This window comes from Ixodes scapularis, unplaced genomic scaffold (assembly GCF_016920785.2).
Source record: "Ixodes scapularis isolate PalLabHiFi unplaced genomic scaffold, ASM1692078v2 PGA_scaffold6__148_contigs__length_123643588, whole genome shotgun sequence".
Taxonomy (NCBI): Eukaryota; Metazoa; Arthropoda; class Arachnida; order Ixodida; family Ixodidae; genus Ixodes; species Ixodes scapularis.
In genome coordinates, this window is record NW_024609881.1 from 106,199,272 (window position 1) to 106,214,881 (window position 15,610).

The 15,610-nt window shown below is 43.9% G+C and overlaps 1 protein-coding gene across 1 annotated transcript; it reads right to left on the minus strand.

Annotated features, from left to right (window-relative positions):
- Positions 1 to 3,904: 3,904 nt before the first annotated feature.
- LOC115320427 (putative nuclease HARBI1) lies at positions 3,905 to 15,255 on the minus strand. Its single transcript, XM_040207105.2, has 4 exons — positions 14,352 to 15,255; positions 13,393 to 13,812; positions 10,717 to 10,956; positions 3,905 to 6,267 (listed from the first exon to the last, which is right to left on the minus strand). The coding sequence occupies exons 1-3, from the start codon at positions 14,735 to 14,737 to the stop codon at positions 10,719 to 10,721; spliced, it is 1,044 nt and encodes a 347-aa protein (XP_040063039.1). The 5' UTR covers positions 14,738 to 15,255; the 3' UTR covers positions 3,905 to 6,267; positions 10,717 to 10,718.
- Between the last annotated feature and the right edge of the window lie 355 nt (positions 15,256 to 15,610).

Here is a 15,610-nt window from a genome sequence, read left to right on the forward strand (position 1 = left end):
AATTTTAATAATGAAATGGAATATATTATAGGATCTGATTACCTAACGATTGTTAGCTTCTACGACACTGAACAGCATGTGGTAACATGTGTACCGAGAGGGCCATGGCATATATGCTGTGGCACAGTACACTGACCACAGGGTGAATAGGATTCTGGTACTGTGTGGTTCTAGGTACGCATATGAATGCTGAATTCATTATTGTACCATTCAAGATGGTATCCTACATTAGCATATTCCCCACACTCGTCACTTCTACTAGAGGCTTGTAGATATGAGTAATATACTGTGACTACAGGTTTGGCTTGTGCCACATTGAACTTTGTATATGCAGTTTGGCACTCATGCCATCACCTATTGATAACAATATGTCTTATGTGCTTCTAAGCTCAGTATGAACCCAATTTTCACTTTCACAGCTCTCACATATTTCCTAGTTCCAATAAACTAATGGATTCTCCTAACAGTTGCTGACTACTCTGTTGAAAATACAAAGAAAACACCTATGGTATTTCTAACATTATTTTTACTATATGGTTAGGGAATTATTAACAGCTACAAGAAGAGACCGAGACAAACAACTGATAGCCTAGAGACAAGCAAAACACCAGCAATAGGTGAAACACCAAGAAAAACGGAAGCAAGCACTTACAACGTTGACAATCTAGTGCTCCATCCCAATTGCTTCCTGTTTTTCTTTAAAGTTCCTATCTCCAGTGAAAAACTTATCAATATGCAAAGTAAGTAAGTAAGTAGTTGTTTATGGCAGCAGTTTAGGTAGAAGCGGGTGGGTGCCAAGTTTTGAAAAGTGGCTCTAGGCAAGTATGTGATTCAGATATACGAAACTCCATGTAACCAAAGGAACACTGATCCAGAAGAAAAGCCCAGAGAATGGAGGAGACACTGACCAATGATTACTAGAAGATATTGATAGGAGTAGACGCCTTCATAAAGAGAATTGTCGACTTCATCCAGACTGATATGTTTCGTGCTGCTCTGCTTGTCTGTGGGGTACTGCACCAACAAACAATTTTCATTGTGCTTGAAATGCATCAAAAATTACTTTACTACAACCAAGTTCAAACTTTTGTGCATCTCATCGTTAGACGGCATTGTAGACCATAGTAACTTCAACCTCATACAAGTTGTTACAGAGGGGCTGTTGGTAACCACCATCAAGAATACCTTAGAACTAGGGTGAAACAATCTGTGCGCATGTATGTCTATGCGAGTGTAGGGGGAGGCGGCACTTTTAGACTGGCTAGGGTGGCAAAGTGTTAAGTCCACCACTTCCTTATTGCAAATATGAGACTAGCTCAACTTGGACTTCTGGGCCCGTTTGCTCGAACAGCTAACCGCGGCTAAAGTTAGCCGCAGTACCTAGGAGAGGGATTTTTTAGTCACGTGACTGGCTCGGTAGGGATACGGGGAGCTACGCATTGCCCCGTCGCGTCGTTCGACAAAATGGCTGCGGCGCACGCAGTTTCCGCGGTCGCGATCGCATTGGTGTTTGTCTTCAGAGCGATGATTTAGGTTCCGTGTTCTAAGTTAAGAGTGTACAAGTATCCTACGTGCGCCTTAAAGAAACTGACATTTCGAGGGGACTGCGACTGAAGTCGACGGCAGCAGCCCGTCGACAAACAGTGGCTCAGAGTCACCGATTTGTAGAAGTACAGTGGCCCGGAGTCGCCGACTGTCGAAGCTTCGCATCGGCTTCATTGAAGCACGGCAAGAATCATGCATCGCAGCGCCGAAATGTGGGATGCGTTCCAAGGAACACGATAGCCGAGTACGACAAGCGTTTTACGGTGAGCACCAAAACATTTCGCGATAGGGTTGTGATGAGGCCAGCCTCATACTCACGTTATGTTGAGCGCTGTGAAACTAACTTCAAGCAGGAGCAGGATCAGAATACGTTTATTGAAAGGAAGCATTACGGAGAGTTGCCTTTTGAGTAGCGATTGCGGTTTATTGAAAGTAGTCACGCCGGGAAAATTTCTGTTCAGGGTGTCCATTTTGTACAAAATCCTCGTATTCTGCTTACAGTGCGACTGCAGCTGCAGCATCAACCGTTCTGCAGATAAACGGCGGACAGAGGCTCAACGGTCCAATGGATTTTAGCAGTGATGAGTAGCAGAACTTTCTCTGGGTTTAGTGAAATGCTACGTTGTCCATAAAAGACCAGTGACCTGCCGATCGTTCAATTCACTCGTCCTCCAAGAAAGCCGGTACATGCAGTTTTTCCGAATCAACTCCGTTGTGCCGTCTGCGAAAGTTGTAGAACCGAGAAATAAACAATACTGAAGTTGTTGGAAATGCACTTGTTTGTTATTTCGCGTTGCTTCTGAAAAAATATTTTACGGTTAGCAGGAATAATGTTGCAATTGTGTAGATAAACAAACCAAGGTAGCAGACGATCATGCTCCTTCTGCAAACGAAAATGAACCGAGCGACTACCTCAAAGGGGACCGCGCCGCTGCGTCAAAAGAATTGGACCCTAGATGAAAAATTGGAATTAGTCCGGGAAGTTGAGGCTCGAAAATACCAAATCCTGGGAAAATTCGGCCCTACCGTGACTACTAAAACCAAAAGACGCGCCTGGGACCAAGTCGCCAATTCCATGACCCGCCGCCACCAAGTTCCGCGTTCAGTGAAACAGCTTCAAGAAGCATGGAGAAAATTACTTAAAAAGTGCCGAACTTTGTACAGATTGTACAAAGAACATGACCAACGGACAGGTAAGTTCCAATATTTGCGCTACAAAAACAGAAAAAAGGGCGATATTTGTAAAATCTTTATTGGAAACTTTGGGTGCACTGTACAAATTTATTAGAGAGTGATATATTAGCCCCTCAAATTTTTGTGGCAAATATCTCAACCGAAGACCCCATTCAATGCGCGACAACTAACATCTCGCTCAATATCATGAGAGGGCAAGCCCAAAGATTAATTAGCTCTTACTCGCACAAGTTTCAACACAGTGGCACTAACACAGAAATAGCCCCAAAGCACCTTGGATCCTGTTCCATGCAGTGGGCCTGCGTAATTTCTCAAAATTAATGTCCAAAATTTGCTTGCCAAAAACATTGTCTTTAGCACTGTAAACAATGTAGACACTATTGTTCAACTAAACACAGAAGAAAAATGTATGTAGGCAAGTAGCGTGGGAACAAGGGCAGGGGGGCTTCAGACCCCCTTCCCCTTCCCCCCCCCCCCCCCTTGAAATTTCAGACAGCTGCGGTAAACAATGCTGCAAAAGGGGGCGGGGTTAAGCTCAGAGGCCCCGTCGCCCCTCCACGTTTCAAACACTTCCGACGCAACCGATTCAGGCACAGAGTGGGCCAGGCTAGCCGGTAGCTGGCAACAGTGAGTTTGCTGTCAAACAAAAAAAAAAAGAAATAAATTGTCCAACATCACATATTACCCGAGACCGGATAATAGGAACCTGAGGGTGAAAAAAAAAAACGAAGGTAAGAAAACAATCTTATCATTATTGGCAATTACATGTTTACGCGTTTTCTGTTCATTCGCACATTGATACTATGTTGAATAATGAACACCCTGTCTCCCCTCCCCCACCTTTAATTGTGCTTACATCCTAGAAAACAAAATAAGTGTACTTCAATTCATAGGTGCTGGTCCCAACCCCCATCAGCTGACACCACTTGTCGAGACTGTTTTAAATGTGATCGGGGACGATTCCCCGACGATCTGTGGGATTGACGTCATCATCGGTGACACCGAAAAGTAGGTAACACTTTATAGGCCATGCTGTGTATGCTATGCTCCTGTTGATACTTTATACATTACAATACTAAAGTTGTAGGTATGAGCACGTGGCTTCGTCAATCACCTTACTTGTGCTAATTGAATGGCCCACCCTTACGCCTACAAGTTTGATATCGTTGCACACTGTATGTAGACTGTGACAATGGAGGCGATAGTACAGTGGAAGCTCTGCACCCAGTTACAGCTTACTAGCCCTGACAGCACAAGGATGCACAAGCAGCAGAAGAGAATGAGCACGCGCTGAAGGTGCATTCTTTTTCTGTTCTGCTCGTCACATTATGAGTACTTCCACAAGATGATAGTTATGAAACTGATGATAGGGATGTTCTGCTGTCACTGATGATAGGTATGAAACTGAGCACAGACACAAGGCATATCAAAAGTCACCAATTGTTGGCATGCTCCTAGAAAACATTGATGAGCATAGGGAACAGTTTGGATTGTCATAAAAGAATATATTGGTTTTCCATCTCAAAGTAGACATGTCAGTTGCATAACACTACTGCTGCGTGCCCTTACATAGAGACCAACTTCATGAAGCAAAACGACAATATTAGGAGCACGAGTCAAAACCTGTCCAGTAGAGAACAGAACACAGCACAAGGACACCACCTTCACATATTTAGCCATTTCTGCACTGCTGAAAAAGTGCCAATGAAACCATTTATTAGGGTAAATGCAGTAAAACTCACAGTTTGAAACTATTTGTACCACAAAATTACAAAGAAATATTTACATCATAATCAACAAAGCTATGGTAGTCTTTCTCTCAAGTTGAGATCACCTATTTTCTTCAAAGTCAGGTCACTCAATACCCAAATTTTTCCACTGTCAGTGGAAATGTTTTTGCATGATCTTCGTACATGCCTGCTAACGTAGCAAAAATCCATTCTTTTTTGGTAACGCTTATGAGATTAAGTTGAGAATGCACCAATGACTTATTCGATGCTGATCTGTGCCAACAAAATCTGAAAAAGTATCAATGTCCCAGTTAGCCGGACAGTGCTTGGGTACACAATAATCACATATGACGGCTGGTGTGAGTGTGCCACATCTACTTGTTTTAAATCTTGTACAAATGTCTATGTGGCGACTCTACCAACCGCCAATGAAACGAAGTTGCGGGGTTAGGCACTCCAGTCTGTTGTACCACCAACATATGTGGTAAAATTATGACAAGTGTTACTGTCACATCTGGATTAAGGTTGCCGCACGTTGCACTCAGTTCTCCCACACATATATGTACCCTGATCCAGGGTGACGTCAAAAATGTCATGCACTGCAGCCCTCATGCATCACTTGGAGAGATAGAGGACGGAGAGAATCATGTCACGGAGGACGTACGTGCACGAGTATGGTGTCTAGTCACAATCCTTTGCTTCAATGCTCTGAGCAGCTCTCTGGAGCTGTAGCCCTTGCAGTTTGCTAAGTTATGCTGAAATTTACAAGTTCACTCCTGCCCAACAATAGCCCTCTGTGAGCTGCCATTTTTCTCACTGCGCATGCTCGGAACACGTCCCGAGCATTAACTTTATGCAGGACAATATTGTACCTCGGGCTGCCATCCACAGCCAGTCAGTGACCTGGGTTTTTAAGTTTGCTGATAATCGTTGTAAAGGCTTATGCGTTAAAGGGATACCTCAACGAAATTAAAAATATACCCGTCGTGTTCAAAAATAGGTTGAATATGATCCACTGTATCCCTAAATGACAATCGCACGTTTGTATTTTGAACCTGGTGGCTATAGTTTTCGTTACAAACGGCCCACCCTGACAAGCGCTCGGAGAACAGCCAGCGGAGAGCATGCGACACCCAACGCAATCGTGACGTAGTTCGTCTCGGGACGAGCAAAGCTGCGACGAGGCTGACGTCGAGAGGATGGCCTAGTCGTTCCAGCCACCAAAGCGGCTGCTTTTGTACGAATTTTGAGTGAAGGGTTAATCTTTTATAATCTTGTAGGGGGACAATAGCAACTTCTGGGACATACAAAAAGGATTCTTTGGAAGAGGAGAGTTCCTCCTTCCCCTCTTCTATTGTGGTAGCCGGAGGCGAGACAGTTACCGTCACTAGCTGTCAAGGTTCTTAGACTGGCATTACAAACGAGGCGTTAGCGACATCCACCTGGTGCTCTTTGCCAATCGCTTAATTCGTTTTAAAATTCCTTTTCGTGACTTTTTTAACAAGATATTGTTGTGTTCGATGTGATACTGCTCCTTCGAACACATATAGACCAAAAAATGAAACCCGAAATTTTGTTGTAGTATCCCTTTAACCTCAAACAATTTCCTGGTCATGCGTGTCACTACAGCAGCTGCACGGGAAGGGTGACGACGCCGCCACCCTCGTCATCTGGCAGCAGTACAGTTGAAGACGACGCAGCACAGAGAACACTGGCCTCTCCTGTTGTGCAGCACAACCAGCGCTGGACCCGTGAGGCTGCACAGCAGTACCAGAGAAGGGCCGAGCGACAGCAGGATCTGGAGCATGAGAATATACTCCTTGAGAGAAAGTACACAAATGGGGCCATACAGGCTGCAAACGCAACCCTCGCTGCAGCAGATGCTGCACGGAGTTTCTATGCTATAGGGGAGGAAGTGCTCAGGGAGCAAAGAGAACTCATTAGACTTGAAACCACCCGAGCACAGCTGCAAATTGAACTGATAAAAAGACAATTAGGACAAGATTAACTCATGTAATGAGCTACTTGCATTGTTTGTCGCTGTGTTGTATACATATTTTGCGTTTTTTCTGACCTACATACTTGGTTGCACCATTATAACGCTCACATTTTTTTTGCCAAAATGGGTGCCTAAAATTAGATGCACTTACAATTGAAACCAAAACTCAAAAGAAAAACGCAAGGCAGCTAGCCCAATCGCCTTTGTGACCGTTTGTTTACATTAGATATTTTGGTTTCCGTATCGCGCGTTCTTTCGCCTTTATGTCATCACACTGACGGGAAACGATAACCACGGAGCGACACTGCGTAGCCTCGCAATCCCAGCGACCCAATGAGCTCGCGAAGTGTTGTATGAAAAAAAAAAAGTGAAGGCCGTTTACAACTCTGTAACGCCGAATTAGAGCGCAGCTCTTGAGGAGGAGTAGGGAAGGGTACTGAGGGGGAGGGGGGTCACGTGACCTCGGCGGGGGGGGGGGGTCACGTGAACCCCAGGTCACATGACCCCGCAGAGAAATTTTTCCGCTAGGTTTAGCGGACAAATTTTTCCGCTAGATTTAGCGGGGAATTTTTTCCGCTAGATTTAGCGGGGAAATTTTTCCGCTAGATTTAGCGGGGAAATTTTTTCACTAGATTTAGCGGAGAAATTTTTCCGCTAGATTTAGCAGAGAAATTTACCCATCATGCACCGGCGGTTACGACGACGGCGACGGCGACGCCGCTCAAGCCGGAAACGAGCGCCTAAGAGCTGCACTTATGGGTGTTCAAAGTGCATTACTTTACCTGCGCGGTAGAATCGGCAGCAATTAAATTTTTCGATATCTGGGAGCTAAAATTGCCTGCATGTAAGTATCGGGGCCACGTTAGAATCGTGCAAACATGGTATGTTTGACACTTCATTTATTTTATGCATGCTATCTACAAGGGAAGCTTGCACACAATCTTTTCCATGTCGTTGACTATCCCTACACTAGACCAGCGTGGTTGTTCTGATCGCAATATTTTACGCTGTGGTTAAGTAAGCAACAGAATATCATACTGGCAGTATGGCACCCAGGCTTTCGACGCCCCAAAGGTGGCACATAATTTACATGGATACCTAAAATAAAAATATGGGTTAAGCTCAAAGGCAGATGTATAATTCCTTCTTTCCTATATCCCTTCACATGTTTCCCTTTCATAACGCGGCTCCCCGTCACAGCTCAAGAGAGGAGGTCGCCAAGACGATTAGCCTCCCGGCAGAAGACCAAGGTCGAGTTTCTGTGTTTTAAGAAAATGTTCGAGTCATCGATGAGTGGACCACAGACACTTTCTGACTTGCATCTGCAAATATTCCTTCTGCTTTTAAGATAAAGGCTTTTTCTGCCTGGATATGCTCCTGCGACCTATGGACTGTGTGCTGCTTATGTACGAAAAAGTTCATACTAAGAATATCCCGAAACTCAGGAACAGAAAAAGGGATCAAACACAACACTACATCATTTTGTTGCGTGTGTCACCTTTTGGGGCCCCGGGTCTTCAACTCTTATTACTTTGAATCGTCACCACTTACCTTGTTCTTTAAGTATTTATTTATTTATTTATTTATTTATTTATTTTATTTAAAGAGTACCTTCATCGCCTCGAGGGCATTATTGTAGGAGGGGTGGGAAATAACACACATACATAAAAACACAAAGTGATCACTTGTCCGCACAGAATAGATATACAACCGAGAAAAAAATACACTGTGATCCAACACAACAGTTTTTTGGAGCTGAAATCTACTTGCTGCTTGTACGTAGGCTCGCGATAATTCGAACTCGGATATTTCGTACTTCCAGTTAATTCAAACAGGTTTAAAAATTTTGGTTGTCCCGCTAAGCTTTTTTATGTATTTATAAGCCACTTAATTCGAATGGCGTTTTCGCTTAATTCATAGTTTTTTGCTCTCGCGGCCCTGTTGAGTGCGCTTCTTTCCGAGCACCGGTGCACCGCAGAGAAGCAATACCTGCGGAGCTTGCTTTTGCGAGTGTTGCTTCTCCGCAGTGCACCAGTGCTCGGAAAGAAGCGCAGTCAACGGGGCCGCGAGAACAAAAAACTATGAATTAGCGAAAACGGCACACATGAACGGAAAACGGCGTTCAAATTATGTGCTTCAAGACTAGCAATGATGACCAAGACGACAACGAGGACGAGGCACAGCTCACTGGCATCATGATTTCTGGCCTTGAAACACGTAATGTGAACGCCGTGCAGGCGAACTATATTAGTCTTGACGACGATGTGTGTGTTTGTCATGATGACTCATTAGAGGACATAATACGGAAAGTAATGCCAACACAGTGCAGCAGTGACAGTGAAGATGACGATGAAGAAATGGATGACCCACTACGAACTGTCACAGCCGCAGAGGCCTTTGAGCACATCGCTCAGCTCCGGAAGTTTCTGTCTGCAAAGGAAAAGTCCCGTAAAGAGCTACTTGCGTTGGCTGGCATTGAAAATTTTGTTTTGAGATCTCATGTGCTGACTAAACAGTCCACAATTGACGACTTTTTTGCCGGATGAATAAACTTAGTCACAGTTCTTTCACAAATGTGTTATGCCTGTACTTGCTTATAGTTATGCATTAACTATAAGCAAGCTACTGTGCTATGTAGAGGAAACTGGCCAAAATCTGCTTTGTATATATCGTTATCCATGTAACAAATCATAATGTTCTCTAGTATCATATATATCCAACTAAAATATGTGACTTTCTGGAGTTTGAATTAATGAGAGTGTAGTATGTACAATAAAGCTCCTCTCTGGACAATGCCCTACTAAAAATAAATGTTTTGCAAATGATGTTATCATGCCAGCCAGGATGAAGAAAATATGAACTAACCCTAGGAGGTTTGTGAAAAATAAGAGAAAAGCTTTGCAGGTTGGAAAAACCTGTGAAAGGTGTTATGACTCAACACTCAGAAGCGTACACTATGTAAATCCTATGAGCTAGTAACCATGAGTATGCAGTGAAAAATGAACATTCTATGGGGTAGTATATATAATTTGTACTGATAGCTTTGAAATTGGTATCAAATGAACATTGTTTCACTATACTCTCCTATTCATGCTCCTGTACCCATTAAATAGTATCGGTTTGTAGATATTGAATGGGAAAATAACTGTCTTCTTCAGTTGCCTCATTATAAACTGTGCACACATAGTCTGTTATAGGGCTGACTTCAGCACTTCCCATAAAGCATCCGTCGGTGTGGGAAATGTATTACAAAAAATAATGACAGTATAAAAAGAGAGCTCCAGAGAGTGCGAAGAAGTGCACAAATTTGAAGAAGCATCCCTCGTGTCATTAGTTAAAAGTTTGAAAAGTGCATTGTTATGAACTCCGGAAATCAAATTCAAAATCTATTAGTTTAAGAGAGCCCGTGTGTGCCTATGCTTGTAGCTCTGCGAGAGTGCAGGAGTTGATGGGGAGGAGACCAAAGCAGTAACAAGCAGTTGAGCTGCAGCGTGCGATTGCAGGAGTGTTGGACATTGCACTGCACTCCCGTTTGACCAATAGCTTCGGCAGGGATTTTTTTCGAGCACACTCTTTCCAACGAGCTAATTATAAGTGCCTCAAATGACACATTTCGAGCTTTGTAACAATAATGCGGGAAGTAAGAAAATTTTTTTTCATTACTTATTTCGTCGCTCATGCTGCAATTTACACATACTGCTATGGAAGCAACAGGTATAAGGGGATGTCCAACAATCATTCTTTACATTTCTATCATCCAAATTTCGAAACTCTATGTGGGATATCTGCAAGCACTACCCGAATTGATCTGTGCAAGAGTGATATATGCATTGCTGGAATGTCATTGTCATGTTGATAACACACTTTCAGCATTGTCACATGTGTCACACTCCTTTATGGGTTATTTTGGGTAGAACTTATGATAATCTTACATCCAGTTAGATCATACAAAAAAAGCTCAAAATAAAATTAATCAATATCTCAAAGCTGTTGGCTTCTTGCTAACTGTGCAGCACGGTTGAGCCCCTAACTGTTGCAGTTTCCAAAAATACAATTGATGTTTAAGTAGCAAAACAATAAATATTATTTCAAGCAATTATTTGATCTAGTTAGACAACTGTCTGACATAATTTTCTTATAATTATCTGCAAAGCCTGATAAACAAAAGGTGAAAGCAATAGCCACGATCATAACAAAGCATCTTGCATTAGAAATGGACAGCCAGAAGATACCTATCCAGACACTTACACTTAGCCGAAGAAATGGTTGACAATAAAGTCTCGGGCCTCGTTGCTCTCAGCACGGTTGGCTGCTACGGGCTCAACGGGAACCTCAGCGGGGATGGCGGCCACGGGTGTCCTGCAGGGGTACCTCTTGGCCAGGTTGTGGAGGGCACAGCACGCGACAATGATGTCGCAGCACCGTTCTGGAGCCATTCGGAGCTCAGCGTGAAGGCAATGGAACCTCCGCTTGAGTTGGCCGATTGTCCTGTACAGAGCGCATGGATCAAAACCACATGTTATTCCTTCCCAGAAACCCAATAGCAAAATCGGACAACAGCGTGGAACGCAAATACTCAAGAGGATGACACGCAACAAGGACAAATTTACAGCTGAATTCGAATCGCAAATTGGCTGCCGTGCCCGATATCACACCTCCTAATTTTTCCAGCCCAAGCTCCAGCCCATTGCTCCAGGATATCGAAAGCTGGGCATTATGCATACCATTTTATTTTCCTTCCGAATTATTTTTACACTGCGTTCACATCCGGGGTCACCTGAGGTTAGCCTGTGCAATGTATTTTATAGAAAGCAACAAGCAAAGTGCAGCTTTATTCAAGCGCTATCCTCAAAGGGTTTCGTGGATATGCTTCCAACCAAACACCTGCATATGCACAGGCCAATATGTTAGAATTTTTTGCTACCTGATTGCTGCCAACGCTGTAAGAATTAACTTGTAACCAAGCTTTATACTGCAACAAATACAGTACCATCAAAATTTCATTCTACATGTTACTTGTGAGACAGAGTGAAAAGAGAAAGAGAGCCAGACTCTTGTCTTGTTGAGCCTTTTCCCTTCCACTCTCCAGGAATAGATGTTCGTGGTAGCGCAACCCATCTACTTTTGTCATTGATCAATAAGAATCCGTCTTGTAAGTCTGGGAGATGTAAAACGTAAAGCACTTGATATAACGCCTTATCCAAGTACTCCTACCCTTTGATTGTGCCGCTAGTGTTCCTATTAGTTAGTGGTCCACGCACCGCCATTTCTGACTCAAGTGGAAGCTCCTGGACGCATGCAGCCAAAGTTTTGGTAGAGGGTCTTATGGCGCTTTCACAACGGAATCCCAAGCAAGATTTGCCTGAACATTTGAGATTGCAGCGACTCATCATCAGTCGTGAATGACGTGTAAGATGGTGTCTAGAGACTATTTGTGGAAACTTGTTATTGCATGCTCAACTTCAACATTGTCCAAAATGATGCCTTGGCACTACTCTTAAATCCATCGATGAGAGCAGAATAGGTCATGCTAGGCATGTACTCTTGGCCAATCGGTCAAGACGGTCAGCAACACACAATTGTTTGCGACTTACACCGATGTGCCGCTATTTTTGGATCACACGCATCTTAGCACGTTTAGTTAGTTTTCATTAAACAGCCCGAAACTGACATTTCAAAAAGTAGACATATGAAAGTGCCAAGGCACAGTGTTACTTCCACTGCTGTGTCTAGGAAAAAAAATTCCATTGTCATTAATGCTTCTTTTTGTCCAATTAACAAAATATCAACTTCTGTCCGGGTCTTGCGTAGCACTGGCACCTGAGGTGAGTTTAGTGCTTTTCCCCATTATTGCCAGTCCTGGGGACCTAAGACATAACTGAGTTTCTGCATTTTCAGTCTCAAGCGATAAAACCCAATAAAGTGTGGTGAGGTAAGTTTCGAAAGTTTGATTTTAAACCTAAATGGTCAGTACTTTAGACCATTACAGGTGCATGTGACCGAGTAAACAGAGTATAGAAGCATGTGACCGAGTAGTCAACTATCTTATCTCCGTGCTTTCAAACTATTCTCTTGGAAGCACACTTTAGGAAGTATTTGGGTTTGTCATCGATGCAATTTGCGTTCCTTTGTCCATCAAGTTTGCTGTGGTCGTCTAGAGGGCGGATTTGGAGCGTTTTCATTGTTTGTCAAGCCATTTGGTCTTACTTTTGTTCTGGGAGGAATGGAATGTCATTCTGTTCCTATTGTAGGGAGCATAAGAAAAAAACCAAAGCTGTTTAAACAGCCTCTCTCAAGGTGCTATCTGGTTAGAGGAAAGCAGCTTTAATAGTCCTCCACATGTGAAGAACAAAGAAGCGTGCCAAGAATTACGTTTGCAAATTTTGCGATTAAGAATTTGTCGTCACAGCACATGTATAACCAAGGTTACGTTTGCCATGTCCGCAAGTGTTGCCGCTTGACGAATAACTCAGATATGAACCTAATCTACTGCATTCTCGACAAACCTGCTTGAAAAAAAACGTAACTGGTCAATAGATATCGACCGGAAAAAGGCAGTAAGCTTTCGACTAAAAATATTCATCGATAAAAACTGAAAATTTCATACTCACAATAACAACCGAAAAAAGTATGCCGATTCCAGAAAAATAAAAACTGAAACCGCAGAACCCTAGGCAGCTATTATAAGTTGTATTGATTCGTAATCTCAGGATACTACTTTCATCTTGCTTACATAAAACCACGGTATCTTATGCTTCGTTAGATTAATATAAAAATTTGTATGAATATTTTTATGCCATAAAGAATAGCAACAGACGTAAGGAGCATGCACGTGTTGCACATATTACGTCAAGACAGCTAGTCGTCTCGAAATGTCTTGCATGAATATCTCTGTGCCCTTCACAATATATGGCCTAGATTTACCGTTCAACAATGCTTCTTGTCGTCGTGTGTGCCGTATTGTATGCGACCTCGGCTGCTGATGACGGCGACAGGAATGGCGTCATCAGCCAAGGTTGACAGGAGTAGCCGCTGTCACCAAGCAGCAGGCCGTCGTACTCTCCACTGGCCAGCTTGACTGCCAAGGTGCTCTCCGTGAAGATCCGAGAGTCGTGGGTGCTTCCAGGCCACCTTGCAACCACGTTGCGAATCCGAGAAGAGGCGTCAACGACCACCTGTACGTTGATGGAATGGTATCCATGGCGGTTGACGTACGCCTCCTCGTGCACATGGGGTGCCTGGATCCGGACATGGGTACCGTCAACAGCACCCACGACCAAAGGAAAGCCGGCCATGTCGTAGAACTTGTGCTGCAAGGCTGCCCCCTCCGCAGCGTCAGGCCATCTGCGTCGTTGATCCCCTCAGCAATTAAACCACATATAGTAAACTTACAGCTACAATGCTTATGAATACCTTTTTAATGAGGAATGCTAAAGACTTTGGCTGTGCCCTTCAAGTTTGTGGTAGCAGTAAAGTGCCTCAGTAGCACCTGTTCAATAGTGAAGTTTGCATGTTTTCATAGGATCCCTTTTTATTTTTGTTCAGTTACCAAGACCTATAAAGTGACTGTGATTCGGTGCAAGTCCTTACCAAAAGTGCAAACGGGTCGCTTTCTGAGGTTTCTCAGAAAAATGGCGTGCCCGGGCCCTTTCCAATCGGGCAAGTAGGACGCTTACGGCCGTAATCATTTTTTTTTCTATTGAAAAGGGGGGGGGGGGGGGAGGAGGGAGGGCTAGTTACTAGTAGGTAGAATATTACTGCCATAAAAAGGCAACCTACAAAACATCCCTATCACCAGCAATTCAGATATATTTTTAGTGTATTTACTTTACTTCAATACGGCTGGCAAACTACAATTAAAAGGAAAAAAAAAGGACCCTTACCGTATGAAGTCTTGTGCTCGACGAGCCAGCGCTACGGTGACTTGCCTCACAGCCCGTGAAGCACTTGACACATGCACGCGGATGTAGTCGCCTGCAGTGATCAGAAAGTTCCCAGTTGCGTAGAACTGCAAGGCGATGATCACTTGCTGCTCCGCAGAGAGGGCGCGGCTACGACGTGTACGGCGCTCCAAGTCCGGACGCAGTGTGTCGGCGAGAAACATTATGCCCGCTCTTCCAAATCGGAACCGTTGCTGCAGCCCATCCTCGTCGAAATCCTCAAAGGGGTTCAGGCGGTCCCGCAGCACACGCTGTCGCCTCATCATTGCCGCTGCGTACTGCGCGTCCGTGCGGTCTCTTCTGTGTCGGCGATTCCTTGCGTTGGACATTCTGCCCGGTAGCAAAGTCGGAAATCGGTCCGCAAATCTTATCAGTCAGTCCGTGGCCGGTCGGAGGGTTTGTCGGTGGGTCGGTCGGTCGAAGGGCAGAATACAGACAGGAAAACTCAGATGATAACCGAAAACGAGAAACGCGCGTTGCGTGCAACGAGGCGAAACTGGTTGTATAAACAAACGCCGTGCACGCGACACGGCACACACGGCGTTGCCAGACTTGGAAGCGACGGTCGACGCACTTGCTTTTTGCAAAACACGACAACAGAAAACTGCAAAGCACTTTGACTAGGTGTCTTGTCTACGCTTCCACACTTCGAAAGAAAGAATTTCGATGCAAAAAAGAAACTATCCTTTTTCTTTTCAATTGAGCAAACGTTTCTTGCAAGTTACAACTAGATTTAGCCGAAAACGGTTCCCATAAAGCAAACGTTGTATCATAAAAAAATAACGATTTATTTTTTTCAGCACAAGGTGGCGCAGGCTCCAGCCCAATAATAAAGGACGGATTTGTTTTATGTCCAACCATTAAAGTTTCGTAGTAGGTACAACGTAGGTACAACTAGGTACTTTCGGTACCTACTAGGGACTTTGGCCAACGCTAACCGCGGTTAGCTCTTCGAGCAAACGGGCCCTGGTCTATCAATTACAAAATGAGATTAGGGACAGTGACAACAGTGCAAATGATGTACCAGACCACTCGCACAAATGAGTTGTAGGAGAATACGACTGCAGAAGCTGCCCCATTATACACGAGCACAGTAAAATGTATTACTTATAAAAAAGCTAGTTGTGAAATTAATAAAAACTAAAGGTAAACATGATTCTCTACAATACAGAGCATCCACTTGTTGACCAGAAAACTTGTCA

Bases quoted from the DNA above. Each gene is read 5' to 3' on its own strand.
- LOC115320427 (XM_040207105.2), bottom strand. From the start codon at position 14,737: ATGTCCAACGCAAGGAATCGCCGACACAGAAGAGACCGCACGGACGCG. The intron at 13,813-14,351 runs GTAAGGGTCCTT...TCAACGACGCAG, and splicing joins CGAGCACAAGACTTCATACG to ATGGCCTGACGCTGCGGAGG. The intron at 10,957-13,392 runs GTAAATCTAGGC...CGCTCTGTACAG, and splicing joins ACAAGAAGCATTGTTGAACG to GACAATCGGCCAACTCAAGC.